Here is an 18,641-nt window from a genome sequence, read left to right as displayed (position 1 = left end):
GGAGCGAAGCTGCTGGTGGCTGCAACTTGGAGGTGGTTGTAGCTTGAGGTGGAGATGACGCCAGCTGAAGGTGGTGCTGCTGCTATGCCACCACCTTGGTGTGGATGGAGGTGATGGTGGCTGCAACTATAAGGGAACCGGTGGCTGAAGCCACTAAGGGACCAAGAGAGAGAGAGACAAGGGGGTTGAGCGTGAGGTTAGAGAGGGTTAGGGCTGAGAGAATAAGAGGGAGTAATGAGAGAGAGGAGAGGAGAGTGGAATGAGAGAGTTATGTTTGAGAGATGAGTGCCAGAGCGTTTTTGAAATTCATTTTGAAGATTAGAGGGGTAAAATGGTCTCTCAGAAAAAAATCAGGTGAAATGAGTTATTTTTGACAATTTTTAAAATGAGCTCAAAATTTGAAGATCTATACCCCATTGTGAAGCAAATCCAGTTTAGAATTTAAAAATTTGAGTTTGAAAGGAATCTAGATTGTTTTTTCTCAAGAAAATATTTCTAAATTTATAATCCTGGGGGTAAAAATGTTAATTTGAAAACCCAGGGTTTGAAATTGATTTTTGAAAACTTTTAAAACTCAATCTGGATTGGAATTTGTAAACTAGAGTTCTAGATCTCTAAAATGAAATAAAATGTGATGAAATGTTATGAAATGATGAAAAATGATATGAAATGTCATGCGAAATGCTAACCCTGAATGAAGAATTTTGGATATTAGACCCTGATTGGTAGTTGTACCAGTTCAAAAAGTGTTAAAATTGATAAAAATGGACTAAAGGATTCAAGAAATGATTTTTGTCTTTGTCGGGTCTATAGTGACACTGAAAATTTAGGTTTGAGTTGGATTGGACTGAAATGAACTGGATTGAGCTGGGTTCTAGGGTTTTAGAACTCAGATGGACTGACGATACACTGACTCAACTAAACTCCTAGACTGAATTATCAAGAAAAGTTGTCGTTTTTAGAGAAATGGTCACTGGAGTGGAGTGAGTTACAAGCTATAACTTAGTTTGATCTGGAATAAAGATCAATAATACTGAGATGAGCTAAAATTGAAGCTCAAACACTAGCTCAACTTACTGGACACAACTCAATTTCAACTCAAAGAGCTAAAATGAGCTAAAATGGGCTCCTAGACACTTTAAAGTGGTTTTGAACTGAAACTGGAGTACTTGAACTCCTGGTGAGCTTAAGCTAGACTCAGAGAAATATGATTGACTGAGAATGACAGACTCAGAGACAATTGACTTGGATTTGAGTGAAAAATGAGCTCATTTCTGAAGAAATGATTCCATTTTGGCAGGAATGATTAGAAATGAAAATGGTTTGTTCATCATGAGCTCAAGTGAGCTAGAAATGACTGACAATCTAACTGTTCTGAACTAACCAATGAGCTTGGTTGACTCTAACTGACCGAGGGCTTAGGATGACCTAGGGGTAAAATGGTAATTTTCCTAATAAAAGTGGGTAAAATGGTAATCTTCTGACACAAACTCGGGGTTGAACTCCTGTGCTGACCTACCAGGGTTGACACTGCATGAAGGGGTATATCTAAGAATGGATGAGAAAAATTTAGGGTGTTTACAAATGCTTACTTTCTCAATAAGCCACAAGGAAATTAATTTCACTTTGATTTCTTAATTAACTCTCTTGTTAAGCATGCTAATACAAACATGCAACCACATTCTTGGTTCATATGTAATAATATTCATGCCACCATATGCATGCTTTTGATTAGTCTCTACCAGTGTTGTGAGAGGCGTACGCCTCAGTACCTGAAGCGTACGCCTCAGAGGCGAGGCGCACGCTGAAGGTACTGAGGCGTTGCTGTGATGTGCAAATTGCCCCTCATCAACCTCCGACCAGTTGTGACCACCGACCACCGGAGTTCCTGTGCTGCTCAGTCTTCTCCGACTACCGGACGACCGACATATCCCTCACTTCCGTACTAGCTGGGCGCGTGGTCCTTCTCCTACTGCCTCCCCTCCCACCGCTTCACTTCCATACCAGTTGTGAGAGGCGTACGTCTCAGTACTTGAGGCATACGCCTCAGAGGCGAAGCGCAGGCTCAACGCCTCGCTTCGCCTCATCACATTTAACAACCTTGGTCTCTACCATAAAATTATATAAGTAATGCAATCAACTTATATTTACAATGTCGAGTAAATTAATTATTCATATTTATGCATACACAATTCAAATTTGACATTTATTTAACTTATGCATTTTCAGATCATGTTATCATCCAAACATATCATGTAGCCTATCAAATGCAAATTTCATCAATTACATATGTCACAATTACACTCAAAAACATATTTCTTACTACCTAACGAACTTCTAAGAGTCGAGTCGAGCCAAGCTGAGTGCCTATTGTTCATATTCAGCTTGCCGGGCCTAATTTGCGAGTTTGAAGAAGCGCTTTATGAACCGAGCCACGTCTTTGCTCTAGGGGGCGAGAAGGTGCTAGGGTTCCCAGCACGCAAGACAGAGAAGAGGGAAGGAGAAGGTAGTAGGGTTCAGGGTTCTCCTCCACTTGAGGGAGTTGGGGCAATGGCGGCCACCTTCTCGTCTTACTCTCTTCACGAGGCGAACTTCCCTCGCTCCTTCACGGTGACGAACTCGTCCTCGCAAGGGCGTACCAAGAAATCCCTTGAGTTCACCAAGATCGCCATGAACTCAGCCGGCACTTCGTTTTCCGGGAGGAGTTCTTTTTCTCGGCAGCGTTCGAATTCTAAGGTATCGGAGCTTCGGAGGAGGGAGGTCCGGGCGATGGCCGAAGATGATAGCGGTACCGGGGTCGCGATTCCTGATGCCGCTCCTTCTAGGCCAAGAAACAAGTAGGAACCTGAACTCCTCCTCCTCTTTCTTCTTCTGTTGTAAGCAATCGGAGTAGCTATGAGGAATCATTAACTGCCAAACAACGACTCCTTCTGCTTCTTTCCATATCCATTTAAAAACCTGGACTCCCTCCAAGCCACTTCCATCAATTCCTCCCATATACCTCCTCTCAAACAGTATCGTCTTCCCCCGTTTTTCTTGTTAACTTTGGAGAACAATTGTGTTATAGTATGAGTTGCAATTCTCTTATGCTAGAGAATTACATAAAAAACTCACCCCCCTCTATCTGGAGTTGTTCCTCACCGTTTTGGATGCCAACTAGGGTTAGTGTACGTTTCGTTACCCCAGATTTGGAGTGTTGCCAACTAGGGTTTAGTGTATTCCCAGTGCTGGCGAGACTAGAGACTGATTCGGCGTTCGTGAATTATAGACCCCCAAGAAGTCTTGTTGGACTCTGGGTCGAACCACTTCATGCTCTCAACTCCTGTTCGACATCCATACTACAATGAAGGCAATCTCAACAGGCTCAATATTACACCTTTTCTTTTTTCTGTAAGATTTAGAAAAACAATCTAATAACCAATTAGATTATAGTTGAAGTAATACTGTTTTGCATGAGCTTTTGTAGAGTTTGAAAGGTTGTAGGAAATGTGTCCATTACTAAAAGGATGCGTGCGAGACTTCTTTAAAATAACAATATGGCAAAACAAAATTTTACCACTAAATACCTAAATTCTGTCATTAAAAAAATGTCATGTCTACCCTTGCATCTTTAAATAAATAATATATATATATATATATATAGGAAAAGTGATAGCTACCTATCACCTTTCAAGCCTACCGCCAGCATACCATGAGTAAACAAGCATTTTTGGGTTGTTTTTTTGCAAATCTGACCCTAAAGATGTGTTCGGCATGGTCAATTTGCTAGGAAACGACACTTGGATAATGTTTTTTCAATACAAAACATGATCTTTTTAAGCCTTGAATATTTATGAAAATCTTAGACTGTCAATTTTTAAAGCTTATAAAAATCTAACTGCATATGGGAAATGGACAATCCAAGAGCTGATTCCTATAAAATCAAACATGTAGAACACATCCGTATTGTCAGATTTCAGGAAAACATGCAACAAACCTTCAAAAGCCTGGTAGGTTGGCAGTAGGCTAAAAAAGTGGTAGGCAGCTACCACCCACTATATATATATATATATATACATATACCATTATACCTTAAAAGTAAAAATAATATGGGTAGCCTTAATTTCCATCCATTATGTTAAAAAAGCAGCATTCAAAATGGCCAAAACACTCTAAAAAATACCAGGAATGTTATAAATATTTGGTTACTGTTATGTCAAAAATAAATTGCAAATTTTAAATTAGAATTACAAAATATTATTTGTTACTTTGTGAAAGTTGTGTTTGACCTTTTCTTTTTCTTATAAAACAAAATACCTATCTACCCCTCAAAATATCTATATATTTTCAAAATTCTGCCACTTTTGTGGCTGTTTTCAGCATTTCAATCAGTTAGATGTTGCTAAGAGGTGTGTATGTGTGTGTGCGCGTGCTCACGTGTGTGTGTGTGTGTAGGCAATCTATGTTTCTCTGATGTAGTGATTATCTGCTCATAATAGATAACTGGGTGTGATGTAGTTTTTCAGCTCTTTTCTGTTCTTTGACTTTTTTGTGGCGTTTTCAGGGTTCAGCGCCACACCATATCGGTGTTTGTTGGTGATGAAAGTGGCATGATAAATAGGATCGCGGGTGTGTTTGCTAGAAGGGGATATAACATTGAGTCGCTTGCTGTTGGTCTGAATAAAGACAGAGCTCTTTTCACCATAGTCGTTTCTGGGACTGAAAGGGTGTTGCAGCAAGTGATGGATCAACTTTGCAAGCTTGTCAATGTTTTGAAGGTCTCTTTCCATTGCACCTATTTATCTATTTTGGCTGCTACTATTTGCCTTCTCATTTAATCTATATTTCTTGGGTATTGCATAATACTGCATCACATGCACAATTTAAAAATTTTGAATTTTGATCTTTGAAAAAAATCAAGTGGTACCACATTGGGGGGTGGGGTGGGGTGGGGGGTTATTATGTTTTGGTTCAAGATCATGTTAAGATTTCGGCTCAAGACTCTCCAACAACCAATTTTTACATCAATTGCATGTCTCATAACATGACACTTTTTTGTTTAATCTGAAGAAAAAGCTCAAGTGGTAGAGGACCAAAGAGCGGTAATGGGAGGTCATCTAACAAGATAATCAGTCATAAGAAAATGGCTAAAATAGATTCTTTTAACTGCCAACTTTATGTCCACTAATCTATGAAATGCCCAAATTTGTCCATGCCTCTTTGATGTGCACCGTAGTGTTTAAATGGTTCCATAAAGGCCACTTTATCTTCAAAGCATCTATTATCTATTTTAAACCGCAAAACACCAAACTATACTTAAGCGTAGCTATCCATCACTTTTACTTCTCTTTCTTTCCTTTAAATGATAGTTTGATAAAATAAGTCATCAAGGGAAACCATGTTTTAGATGTTTATGCTTAAGTAATGCAAACTTTGTGCTACCAAGGCAAGCCAAAGTCAATGGCATTGTTGGCCATGATCTTCCGGATTCACCTCTGATTGGCCCATTGAACGGTGCTAATCTGTAACGACCCCAACTCATAACCCTTAAAAAGTGCTATTTTTTTTTAAAACAAGTGCGGAAACAATCCTAGAGACCCGGGGCCTTTACAATTAAATACAACCATCATCACAAGGGATCTTATATTCATCTTTCATACCAAACCATAATCAAACCAAACTTCATTTATTCAAATGTAAAGACTCTGAGACATAATTAATTAAAAGTAAAGAAATCAAAAGGAAAAACAAAAGAAAAAAGTCATGCAGTCCCAAGAATCTGCCATGTAGTCGTATAGTTCCTTTTAACTCTTCTCAAAAGCAAGTTACCCCACTAGACATCTGAGGCTGCGAAAAACACAAAAAGTAGGGTGTCAGAATCCAAAGAATCATGCGTATGAATCTTTCTAATAAAACAAATAAGTATAAAAAATATAGACAAGATTCATGCAATAATTTAGAGAGATGCATTTATGACAAATTTGTAATTTAATTAATCATTTATGCAATATGGAACAATTGTTAATCATGAGAGTCAATTTAATAATCAATAGAGACCACAAGTTAAGCAATATAGACATTTAACATGCAGTAGAGAAGAAACATCATGCATTCATCAATATATCACAATTAATAGAATAAGTAAATATGCATGATCTAATGCATAACATGAGTATGCATGATTTCAATGCACATATATAAACACATTATTATTTTTAGTCAAGTTTTCTTTTCCATATGCATGTTCCTATTAAATGCACATAATTTAAGTTTCCCTTTTTAATTACCATTACTCGCGGATACACCAAATGGGTAAAATCTCCGAGATCAAGTTAGGTTTTCATGGTAGCTTAGCACACAATTTGTGTTTTATTACTGGGTTTCAAACTTAGCCCTCGACCGATACCAGGAAACAACACCATACATCGGAACATTAGAAATCAACATCTAATGTCGGAGACATCAGGGACATCAACATTCACGAATGTCACTTTTCTTGGTATACCAAACAACAACTGTGTCGACACACCACCCCCCAGGCAAAGTGACGGATTCTCCCTAAAACTTTGGTCAGGAGAAGAACTTCAATATCGGGTTCAGGGGCAACAACAACGCACATGAAGTTTTTGTATCTTCACAGTCCTCAAACCACTAAGTCCAAGATTACCTTTCTTTAGAAGGAACATCAAGGGATCATTAATTATACTATTCTTTTTCTTATCTTGTTATTAAAATCAATTCTATAAATTTGCAAATCAATATACAACCATAAGCTCGCAAGTCAACATGCGCAGCTCTTTACGGTCTACCACCCGTAGAAACAATAAAACAGTGCAATTAAAACCACAATATCAAATATGATCTTTACAATGCATAAGCAAGTAAAGTAAGGAACACACCGACTCTAAGCTTCTACAGCCTATGACAATCCATCTTTATCATCTATGCATTCATATGTAAAAATCTTAAGGAACACGACAATGCATTCTTTTCATATCACGTCTTTCAATGCACAATCATGTATAAAAATTTAAAGATGTGCATGAAACAACGAAATTATTCATATGCATGTGTACGAGTTCACATAATCATGTTAATTGTATGTTTCCATTCAATGCACATATTCATGTCATGTGCATTCTTTCATTAATGAATCATTCTCGTTAAACATGTGAGCATGCATGTAATTATGTACATGCAAAACATGTCTATTACATGTAGGCACATGCAGTTAAAACAAACTTTGCAATTCCATCTTGAATTAAGCATGTCATACTTAAGTTAAACGAGTAAAAACTTCAGGCTTAACCTGCGTAACAAGAATGTTATTATCATATGCAAAACTAATACAAATAACAAATCTAGTGGCTAAGTTATATAACTGAACACATTCATTTTATATGTGCACATGCATTTGAAACAATCCTTAACTAACATATTAGCAATGCACATCATAACAAGTGCAGGCTTATGGAACAAAATCTCACTCATAACATGAAATGAAACCAAATACTTACACTGAACCAAATCTGAAAGTTTGCATATATGACTGAATATTATATTTATATTTATATTTTATTTTATTATTTTTTTTAACATGACCCAGCCGACCTAGCTGGGTGGGTGCCCTGCTGAACAGGAACCAGCCCAGCCAAACCCATTTGGCTGGGACTGAACCCAGCCAACTGAGTTGGCTAAAAACTCAAATAGACAAAAAAAAATTGAAAGTAAGATGCAGCCCCAACCGAGTCCAGTCGGTTGGGACCTGCAGGCCCAAGTCAGGCCTGACGAGGCCTGACTGCACTCGAATTGGTCTGTCCAGGCCCGCCTGCAGCTACCAGCAGCCCCATGCCAACAACTGGCAGTTTGGCTGGCCTGCTTGCAGCTACCTGCAGCCTCACACCAACAACCGACTGCCCACATGGGCAGAAACAAGGGCCTTATAGGTATCTATGCTATATTTTCTAAAATCATTTATGGTACCGATTATAGTTAAGGAAATTAAACAAGTTAAATCAACTCTATAAACAAGAATCATAAAACACACTTTTAAAGACACATGTTTTACATCAGAATCAGTGTTAGAATATACACTATTAGATTCATTAATTAATTTGGTTCACACAATGTGTATATACATTTATATATACTAGATGCTTTCATCCTTATATATCCATTGATTTTGGGATTTACAAGAAGCATGTTGCAACTATTGACTCAAACTCATATTCACATATGTATTAATCCAAAGCAGCATACTTAGTCCAAATTAAATTATAACCTTATGGCTGCATACTGATTCATGTCTTAACATAGCAATATGTTTTCCTGGGACTATAAACTATCCAACTTTGCGAACTTTTTTTCATATTAATTTTTGTATAATTTTTTTTCTAGAACATGCTGGCTGCAGCCCTGCCCAGGCTGCACCTGTGCAAGTCTGCCAAGCTATGACAGGCCAGCCGAGCCATGCTCGTCTGGGTTGTCATTGAGCCCAGTAAGGGCTATATAAAAAAAAAGAAACATGGCCAGCAATAGCAAAATTTTTTCCAGGCCTTTGAAAGCATGCAAGTATGCATTCATATGCATATTCTCACTCAAATATATTAGCATATGGGAATCTACACCTAGGTATGCTTGTATATACGTATTTACACAAATATGCATGTATGATCAAACTTACTTTTAGGCATGACAGTTTCATACATCGAATATGCTTCCATATGCATGCTTATATACAAACATATAAGGTATACACTCATAGGCATGATCGAAATCCAATATACAATACTTTTCACATGCTTATGCAAACAGTTATTGAAATATACATGTTACACAAATTTTTTTTCTTTTAATACATGCATTCAATGACTCATGCGTTGGAATATCCATGGAAATCAATATTCATCAAGAAGAAAGTCTAAGCAAACACCTCTACCATAAATAAAAATTCTGTTTTAGCATGTACAAAATTTTATTTCATTGAAAAGATTAAAAGAATCAAGCATACAACCATGGAGGAAGATCCATGGATCATCCTCCATGTATTTTTGAGAAAACATCCATATAAACACTTTTTCCATGGTTTTTCATCAAAATATTGCATGGAAATCTAATCTATATTAATTTCTCACTTGATTCAAGAGAAAAAACCCATACCATGAATACAAATTTGAAGAAAAACGATGATGAAAGTTGAAAAACGTGGGTAAATGGTTGGAGATGGCTTAAACTCCTCTTCCTCCTTTTTTTCCCTCTCTTTTCCTCACTTTATCTCTCCTCATTTTTTTCCTTCTCTCTCTCTTTTCTCACTCTTTTTTGGGGTCTTTTTGTAGGCCCCATAGGGGAGGTCGCCCCTCCTTCTCCAGCCCCTTCTAAAATGTGCTGGAGAGAGAGCCTTCCTTTATTAAGACTCTCTCACCTTTGTTTCCAATTTTTTTAAAACTCTCCAAGTTTGACTTTTCAAAACTTTGTTTAAAAAGGGACTTTAAGTCTCTCAACCTTCCTAGATGTTTCTAGAGATGGTTAAGGGCTCTTTCAAGAGTCCTAAACAAACATAAAAATATAATTTTGGAATTATATTAAATTATTTATTTATTTATTTATTTAATATTAAATTATAAATAAATTTTCAAAAGTTTTCAAGAATTACCAAATTAATATGGGAGGCTTCTTAACATAAATAAACCCCAATTTAAAGGTTTTTGATGAATTTAAAGTTAGAAAAATCGTTGGGCATGGATATGGATCCAGATCCAAGATCCAAATCCATATACGAAATCCAAATGAGTTTTAAACTGGATCAAATCTAAATTAATATGAGTCTAGGATAAGGTCCAAATCCATATTAATTTGGATCAAATCTCTTAGATCCGATCCGATCCAAGTCCGGATTCGAACAAACAAACTGCTCAATTTTTAGAAAAAACGTGATTTTCGGTTCAACCGTAGCCCGAATCAGGAAAAATAAAATATCGTTGCACTCAGTATTCTGAGGCGCATCCAGTGACATATAACACGAATATCAAATTCCGAATTTTGCCCGAAAATAATCTGAATTTTGCTTGAATTTCACTTGAATTTAAAGGTTGAAAATAAAACTTTTTTCTCACATTTTGATTGGCACGTTTAGACCTAGTTGATGAGACCTAGGTCAAACCCAGACTCAAAAACATTAATCTAAAATCGAGGTTCAAACGATTTTTCTCCCAGACTTGGCCAATTTTTCGAGAAATCTCAAATTTAACTAAGTGTGAAAATACACAATATTACATAATCTCTTGATTATATATCTGGTTCAAGAGGTCAGTTCTTTAAAGACTGATTCTCCCTAATTGGCAATATGGATCCTTTTCTTCATGTAGGTGCCTTTCATTGAGAAGATTCTTGATTTTTTGGTGATTAGCAGATTTAGACATGTTCGCAACTGAACAGAATAAATGATTTGGCTGGATAAAACAATTTTAAAGTTGCTTCATGCTTTGCGTACCTGGTAAGATGGAAGAAAAGACAAAGGACTTAAGCGTTAGCCTTCTTGATGCACTTAACATTGCTTTCACTATTCCATGGAGCTGGAGGCTTGCCATTAAAAGGAATTATTGTGCTTGACTATCAAGGGAAAACATGTATTAGGTGACTAACCATGGGCATCAATGGGAAAAGCAAGATGAGAAAGTGGAGACTTTGAAAATTTGACCATCTAACGATAACTTTTTCTCGGGTTTGTTTAAAGGATTTGTTCCTATTCAGATCCTGTGGTTTTGACACCTCCTTAGCATCACAGCATGATCCATCATGTGTTAACATTGGCTCTTGGTAAGTTGGTTTGAAGAGATCCCTCATGGATGAGCACTTCTTTCATTAAGCTTTGTAGTAGGAAACTTCTTGTAGGTCGGAATGCTGAGGCTGTGTAGAGTAGAGGTGCTAACAGGAACTTTTTTGGTGCAATCTTGCCATATAGCTTGCTTTGACAGTTTTGAGTTGGGGACCTAATCAATGTACTTTTGTTCTTACTTTCGGAAACATTGTTTACAGTCAACCTTTAACAAGGCTTGAATCTTCTAGGGAGGTGCCTCATTTGCTTATTTGAATTGTACTTGGTTGAATATCATTTTGCAAGACGCATCATGCTCAAATATCACCCAGAAAAACATTCACCGCAAAGTGTTAGGGAAGGGGGCATGCAAGCAACCATCTCCTTAATGTTTACTTCTAGGGAAGTGGATCAAGAAACAAGAGGAGGGATATTTTATGGATATTATTTATTTTGCTTGACTTTTCAAAAAGAAGAAAAAAGAGGTCCTTGCAGTTGTTGAAAGGAGCATATTCATCTAGGATTAACTTCTTCTGCAAAAGTACATTTACCCATAAGGTAACATCATGCTTCCCTGTATAGAGAGGCATGTTGATGCACTTGATGGGGAACTAGTCCGCTTGACAATCAAAGTTCTTAGCCAAAGGGAATGCTTTCAATTCATATAGTGTGGATGAATGATCATTTACAGCCACTGATCTTGTGCTCAATTGATGCTTTGAAAGTTTTAGGTTCGGACAAGAGTGACAGGGATGATGTACATTATTCAATTAACCTATGGTTATAATTAATCTTTATATGAGGAAGTATCATGTTAAAATGAGCATATTAATGTGCTTTCAGGAGGATCATTTTGGCAATTGATAATATGCTCTTCTTGATATGACTAGTCTTATATTTTATTTCTTTTCTTGAAAATACACTGCATGTTTAACTTTAACCTTGTTAGAAATATGCGCTAAGCCCATTTTTATGATGTGCAGAATGATTATGCTTCTTGAAGTGCATAATCGTATATGGTGTATACAAATGACCTGTCTTTGATGTTTGAACCTGAATTTAGATGTGTTTTTTTAAATGATGTTCTTCTAAAGACATTGGGTGATGTTTTGCAATTTTTTTTGTATTTTCAAAACCTAACATTGTACTCAAATATATCAGGTTGAGGACATCTCAAGGAATCCCCAGGTAGAGAGAGAATTAGTGCTTATAAAACTCAATGTGGACGCAACCAACCGTGCTGAGGTAATTAATATACTTCTTTGCACACGAAGCTTGCACTGCTGTTTTTTGGATAGTCATGGAGAAAACCACCTATTTTCTGTTTGCATACAATTGGTTGACCTGTCATCTGCTTGCTGTGTCATTTGGCATAAAAACCCAGGTCCCCCTTGCCCACCAGGGAGTACACCAAGCTTTGACCTTGCAGTGTGGGATGTACAACCCAGATTCCAAACTTGTGACACCCCTTCAACGTGTATCCCTAGCCTGTTGAGTGGTGCCTTCATGGGCAGGCTTACACTATTTTTGTATTAACGTTTGAAAGTTTATATTTGTTCACATTTTACAGGGACATTTCTTTAAACTATAGGTTTGAAATCACAAAGAATTTAGGATTCCCATTTTAAGTTTTTTCTGCTAACGGGTGGATATATGCCTCTTTTTCATGTTAACTGTGCACAAGGTACTGGTTGTACCTGAATAGATGGCCATCTCAGCGATGACTTCTTTGATGTGACTGTGCATCTACCATATCAATCGATTATTGCTCTTCCAAGGTGAGATTTAATTGGGAGACTGGTAGATAATAGGTTGCATAGTTAAGCCATGTAACTAGCATGTTAGGTCCAATGGTAGTCCTGGGCATCAGATGGATGCTGAAACATTCTTTGTTATTCTTCTTCTCTGTGACTATTCGAGGGTAGATACTGTTCCTAATGGTCTGTATGATGAGAAGAATGGATGAAGGGCCTGACACCACATTGAGCAGAAAAGATAGAGTCTGATACACCTACTATGACTAAAGGATGCAAGTGGGAGATTTGTCCATTCTGCTGAAAGTTTATCTATGAATTCAGAGAGGTGTGACATTGGTGTCGTCACATATATCTCAAATATATTGTCATATCTTCTTGAGGTTTATGAGAAATGGTGTTAAAATAATCTTGTTGTGATAATCATACCAACAAGTTTCAATAGTAAGTTTCTTGGCTGGTTAATTAGTGATGTTTTTTGGTGAAATTCCTTGGCTTAATTATCTTGGCCATGTAAAAAAGGAGATCTAATGTACTTTTTAGGCCTATTAAGCATCTTGTGTCAAAATGGAGAAATTCTATGTTTTAAATCTTTGGTATTCTCTTATTTATCACCTGTCTTTGCTACCTAGGAATGATGCCATCGCCTATTACAACTAAGAAACTGAAAGAAAGTTCAAAGGGGAAAACAAATTGAAAACTGAGAAAAAGGATATGTAAAAATAGAAATAATTCCGAAGCAAAGAAGATAGTTAGATCTATGGAAAAGACCTTTCCATTTGTTTGGAAGGAAGGTGGAATCTGACAGAAATTGATCTTGGGAGCCGTGCCTTGCGGTCCAAGCAAAAGGGGAAAAGAAGAGGGAGAAAGTTTGAGAGAAAGATGGGAGAATATGGATTGTGCCCTCTGTCTAGAGACACCCTTCTATTATGTTTCACTTTATAACTTGATGTACAAAAATACCCTTCACAAGTTAATACAATACCCAATCAACATAATACATACAATGACTTAAACACCCTTCTATTATACAAGAATGACTCTTCTAACACATTTCCTCAAATTGTACATAGGTTGCAGATAACCATGCATAGTTTGTCTTTAAGACTTCAATATCTCGTACTAGTCAGTGGCTTGGTGAACATGTCTGCTATTTGATCAACACCCCTGATAAACATTGGCTGAACCTCTTTACTTTCAACTCTTTCTCTCACAAAATGTTGGTCTATCTCCGCATGTTTCATTTTGCAATACTGAACCGGATTTATGGCAATGGCAATCCCAATTTTGTTGTCACAAAACAAGAGTGATACGCTAATAGGCTGGTGTAACTCTATAAGTGCTGAATCCACAAAATCTTGGCTGTTACTACAACCATGACCCTGTATTCTGCCTCGGTACTAGACCTGGACACAATTTGTTTCTTTCAACTAGACCATGAAACAAGATGACGCCCCAAGAATACTCCATATCATGTGATTGACCTTCTAGTAGTGGGGATCTCCTGCCTAATTCGTATCAGAATAAGCCATCACAGTCAAAGACAAATCCGAGTGCATTTCAGCCATAAGTCTTCTATAAATTAGCCCATCGGTAATTGTCCATTTTATGTACCTCAAGATTCTTTTTGCTGCATCCATGTGACTCTTCTTTGGTGCATGCATAAACTGTGAGTCTTGGTTGATGGCAAAAATCAAGTCAAGGCGAGTAAAGGTAAAATATTACAAAGCTCCCACTAGACTGTGATACCTGAGGCTCACTTAAAACTTCATTATCAGGAAGATCATCTATCACCTTCGTATCACCGCCATAGGCGTTGACACTGATTTGCAGTCAGTTATTCCAATTCGATTAAGGAGACCGAGAGCATACTTATGCTGTGTCAAAATCATTGAAGTTGATGTTCGATCAACTTCTACACCAAGGACATATCACAAAACCTTTAGATCTTTCATACTAAATCTGGAGTTAAGCATGTTCAACTGCACAATTCTGAAATGGTCACTCCCAATGACGACAATATCATCAACATAGACTAGAATGATGGTAATATGAGAACCATGATGATGGATAAACAATGAGTAACCACATTGATTGCGAACAAAGCGAAGAGAACATAGAGCCTTACTAAAGGTTTTGAACCATGCACTAGATGCTTATTTCAGCCCATATATTCCCTTCTTCAGTCTCAATACAGTGGTATGTGGGTCATCTTTCGAATATTCTGGAGGATGCTCCATGTAGACTTCCTACTGTAAGTCTCCTTGGAGGAATGCATTCCATTTGACTTAGCTTCCAGTTATGACGAACTGCTAGTAAGAGAACAATCCTGATAATTACTCATTCTGACCACAGGGCTGAATGTCTCATCAAAATCTAACCCATATTTCTAGGTATATCCCTTTGCCACCAAGCGAGCTTTAAAACACTCTATGCTTCCATCAACTTTGTACTTTATTTTATATACCCAACGTGAAGCAACCACATTCTTGTCTCAGTCTACAAACCACTTCCCACGTGTTACACTCATGAACAACAATCTGTGCATTCATAGCTTCACTCCATCGCCTGTTTTGGCTAGCTTCATAAAAATGTTTGGGTTTCTTTTCCTGTAATATATTTGCTGTAAAATTCTGAAACTCAACATAAAAAGTATCATAACTCACCCAACGAGATGGAGGATGGTGTGTCCGAGTTGTTCTCTTGAGTTGATTAGCTAACAACTGACTTGATATACTTGCATTACCCTGCTGTTCACCAACATTTTGAACATCAGTGTTAATAAAATCAGATATCCTTGTCATTTGGGAGCTTGATGGTATGATTTCTTCACTTGGCGTGGCTACATTAGATGGACCAAGCTTGGAACATGATATGGGCAGCTGAACCTGCTTATCTTCTAGTTGTTTATGCTGAATTTCAACATCAGACTGCACACTGACCTGTTTTCTCCTAGAATAAGTAGGAGCAGTGTTGTGAAAAGCGTTGAGGCATAGCGAGGCGCTCCACCAAAATCTGAGGCGAGGCGTAAGCCTCGAGGCGCAAAGCGTAAGCCTCAAATTTTTTTTATTAAAACTTAAAAAAACTATAAAAATTATCTAAAATTATAAATAAATAAGAAATGCTTTATTGATGAAGCAACAACCAACAAAAGATAAAAAATCTCAAATAAATACGGAAAAAATATGAACTGCAGCATAGAATATCAGTAAGCATCCTTGTGGACAAAAAACAATCAAAATTTTCTTTTCTAAAAAGAATCAAACTGCCCTGGAACTTAACACATAGATCACTTTCTGTCAATGTGCTTAATACAGAAATTCAAAACTGTCATTAGGCTTAAAACAGTCGAATTTTTCTTTTCTAAAAAGAATCAAACTGCCCTGGAACTTAACACATAGATCACTTTCTGTCAATGTGCTTAATACAAAAATTCAAAACTGTCATTAGGCTTAACACATCTATATCCTGTTATGGAACTTAACATAAATAAATTTCTGTCAATATCCTTAATACAAAAATTCATCAAAACCAAAAACATGCAAAGTAGGGATTTCTACGTAATTATTCTTTTTGTCAAACACATGTATCAGATTATTAAGCCTATAAAAATTTTTTTAATGCTGGAAAGGCATATCAGATAGACTTGCAGATTATCATCAGAAGCAAAACACGCAGATGTAGGGATTTCAACTTATTATATATATTTTTTTTCAATGTCAAATCTGCATATCAAAAATTTTCCCTAGGCTGGTAATGCATATCAGGTGTATTTGCAGATTTTCATCAACAACAAAAACACGTAGATACCGCAATTTCAACATATTATATCTTTTTCACTGTCAAACACGCGTATCAAAATTTTCCTCAATGCTGGAAATGCATATCAGGTGTATTTGCAGATTTCCAGCAAAAGCAAAAACACACAACTGCAGTGATGGTATCCATTAACATACAAAAAAATTAACCATCTAATGAAATATAAAACACAAACATTTTTTAATGTAACACCAGGTTTCTGTACATAAAAGAAAACGCAGGACCCCTAGCAGAAACACGACAGAATGTATTTGGCAGAATCATCCTGACAAAAATAAATAAAATCACGCCTCATAGCAAAGTGCACAGGTTTCTAATCTTTTGTTTTTCTTTTATTTTCAGATGCATATTGAGAATGCCGAGCACATTCAGAGGTGTATTGAAAATGCAGAACACCTTTGGATGTGTATTGAAAGCGCAAAACATACTCGGAAGCATCTTGAAAACGCAGAGCACATTCAGAGGTGTATTGAAAACGCAAAACACATTAACTGAAAACAAAAAGAATAAATTAGAATAGTTGAATGCATTTTCTGTGCATGAACTATGGCAAAAAGAGAGACAAAATCTGTGCATCTGTGCATTTTTTTGTATCACGCGAGAGACAAGAGAAGAGATAAGAAGAAGAGGAGGAGAACGAGAGAGCAAAAAAAAATCCATACCTGTTTCGGGGCTCCACCACGCGAGAGAGAATGTTGTGAGCCTGTGAGAGCCGTGAGGGAGAGAGGGCTGTGAGAAAAAAACAGAGATAGGGGGTGAGAAAAAGAAATCAAAATACATAAAAGGGGTCAGTAGGGCTTTGTTTAAGCCTTATTTTTTTGGTCGAATGAGGGTTTTGACCCTCATTTGACCAAATAAATCGAAGCGTGTACACCTCAGTCCGAGGAGCGCCTCGCCTCAAGGCGTGCGCCTCAGGCCTATGAGGCGCACGCCTCAAGGGTATTGTGTTTCAAGCCTGCGCCTCAAGGCACAAAGGCCCTCGCCTTGAGGCGAGGCGCGTTTTTTGAGCCTTGAGGCGCGTTTTTAACAACACTGAGTAGGAGGATAAAACTAAAAGTTCTCTAAGCCATTGTGACTCTGTTTGGAGAAAGCAATTAGACTTGCTGCCTGTCCATCCATAGGCTGATTAGCTGTTGAACTGTCATCCTCATTTTTTTCTCATCCAAGGAGAGTTATTTTTTCATGTAAATTGACCTTGGGATGCGTGCCTGCCATGAAATGGTACGGATCCCAATGCACTCCGGAATACGTTCCATGAGCCAAGAATACAATGTAGTTAAACACTCATTATAAACAATTTCATTAAGTATGAAATTCAAATAATACAAAAGAAATGAAAAATTACAAAAGCGCCTCACTAGAACACTCAAAACCGAGAAATCTACCCATCACTTTCTCTTTTTACAATGCACGAACACCCCCCTATTTATAGGGAAGAAGGAGAGAAAAGGAAAAGGGGAGAACCCTTCTAGTCGTTGGAGAGGATCCAACGTCTAGAAATATAACCGTTGGACCCTCTCCAACGGTTATATAAAGTCAACATTGGTTGACCTAGACAGCCCAAGTTGACTATTATATATATATATATATATATATATATATATATATATATATATATATATATATATATATATATATATATATATATATATATATAAAGATTACATCCATCTTAACACCCCCCTCAAACTTAGAGTGACTCACTTTAAGTTTGAAATTACAAAGAACCCCATTACATAAAATGTCTTCATAGACTTCATGAGGTTTATCCATTTGGTGTTTCTTTAAAAGGTGTTCAATCATATACTCTATTACACAAAGGATCTTCAATATCACCAATGCTTGAAAAAAACCCGCAAAAAGATTTAACAAAAGCAATCTAACACGAAATAACTATACTTATATAAATTATGGAGGGAGGATGGCGAAGCACACACATATAATATGTAAAAAATATTTAATAATTCAATTTAACATTTTCAAAATAATTTAAAGTAAGAATTGATTTTGAAGAGTTATTAACTTCAAACATGATAGCCATTGACAAACTCGACTTAATAGATAATCAAAAGTTCTTAATTTATAAAAGAACATAATTGCATATTATTAAAAAGAGAAATGCATGCACAAGATATCTCAAACATAAGCTCATAACTTATTAATTACTTTAAACATTCATGAAAACATGCATTATACAATACACACACATATTTATCGCATTAATGCATAAGAGACCTGAAATATGAATTTTTCAAACAATCATTAATACCATGACA

The 18,641-nt window shown here is 36.8% G+C and overlaps 1 protein-coding gene across 1 annotated transcript in view; it reads left to right on the top strand.

The window, feature by feature from the left end:
* Nucleotides 1-2,409: 2,409 nt before the first annotated feature.
* LOC149840929 (acetolactate synthase small subunit 1, chloroplastic-like) overlaps nucleotides 2,410-18,641 on the top strand; it is a 45,381-nt gene continuing 29,149 nt past the window's right edge. Inside the window, exons 1-3 of the mRNA XM_090003469.1 lie at nucleotides 2,410-2,837; nucleotides 4,544-4,757; nucleotides 11,954-12,037. Of these exons, the coding sequence (XP_089859595.1) occupies nucleotides 2,551-2,837; nucleotides 4,544-4,757; nucleotides 11,954-12,037 (585 nt within the window). The 5' untranslated portion in view covers nucleotides 2,410-2,550. The remainder of the gene's footprint in view (nucleotides 2,838-4,543; nucleotides 4,758-11,953; nucleotides 12,038-18,641) is intronic.

This window comes from Nuphar pumila, chromosome 4, assembly GCF_984573655.1.
Source record: "Nuphar pumila chromosome 4, dmNupPumi1.hap1.1, whole genome shotgun sequence".
NCBI lineage: Eukaryota > Viridiplantae > Streptophyta > Magnoliopsida > Nymphaeales > Nymphaeaceae > Nuphar > Nuphar pumila.
Note: the sequence above shows the minus strand (reverse complement) of the source record. Positions and strands in the feature narration are given on the sequence as shown.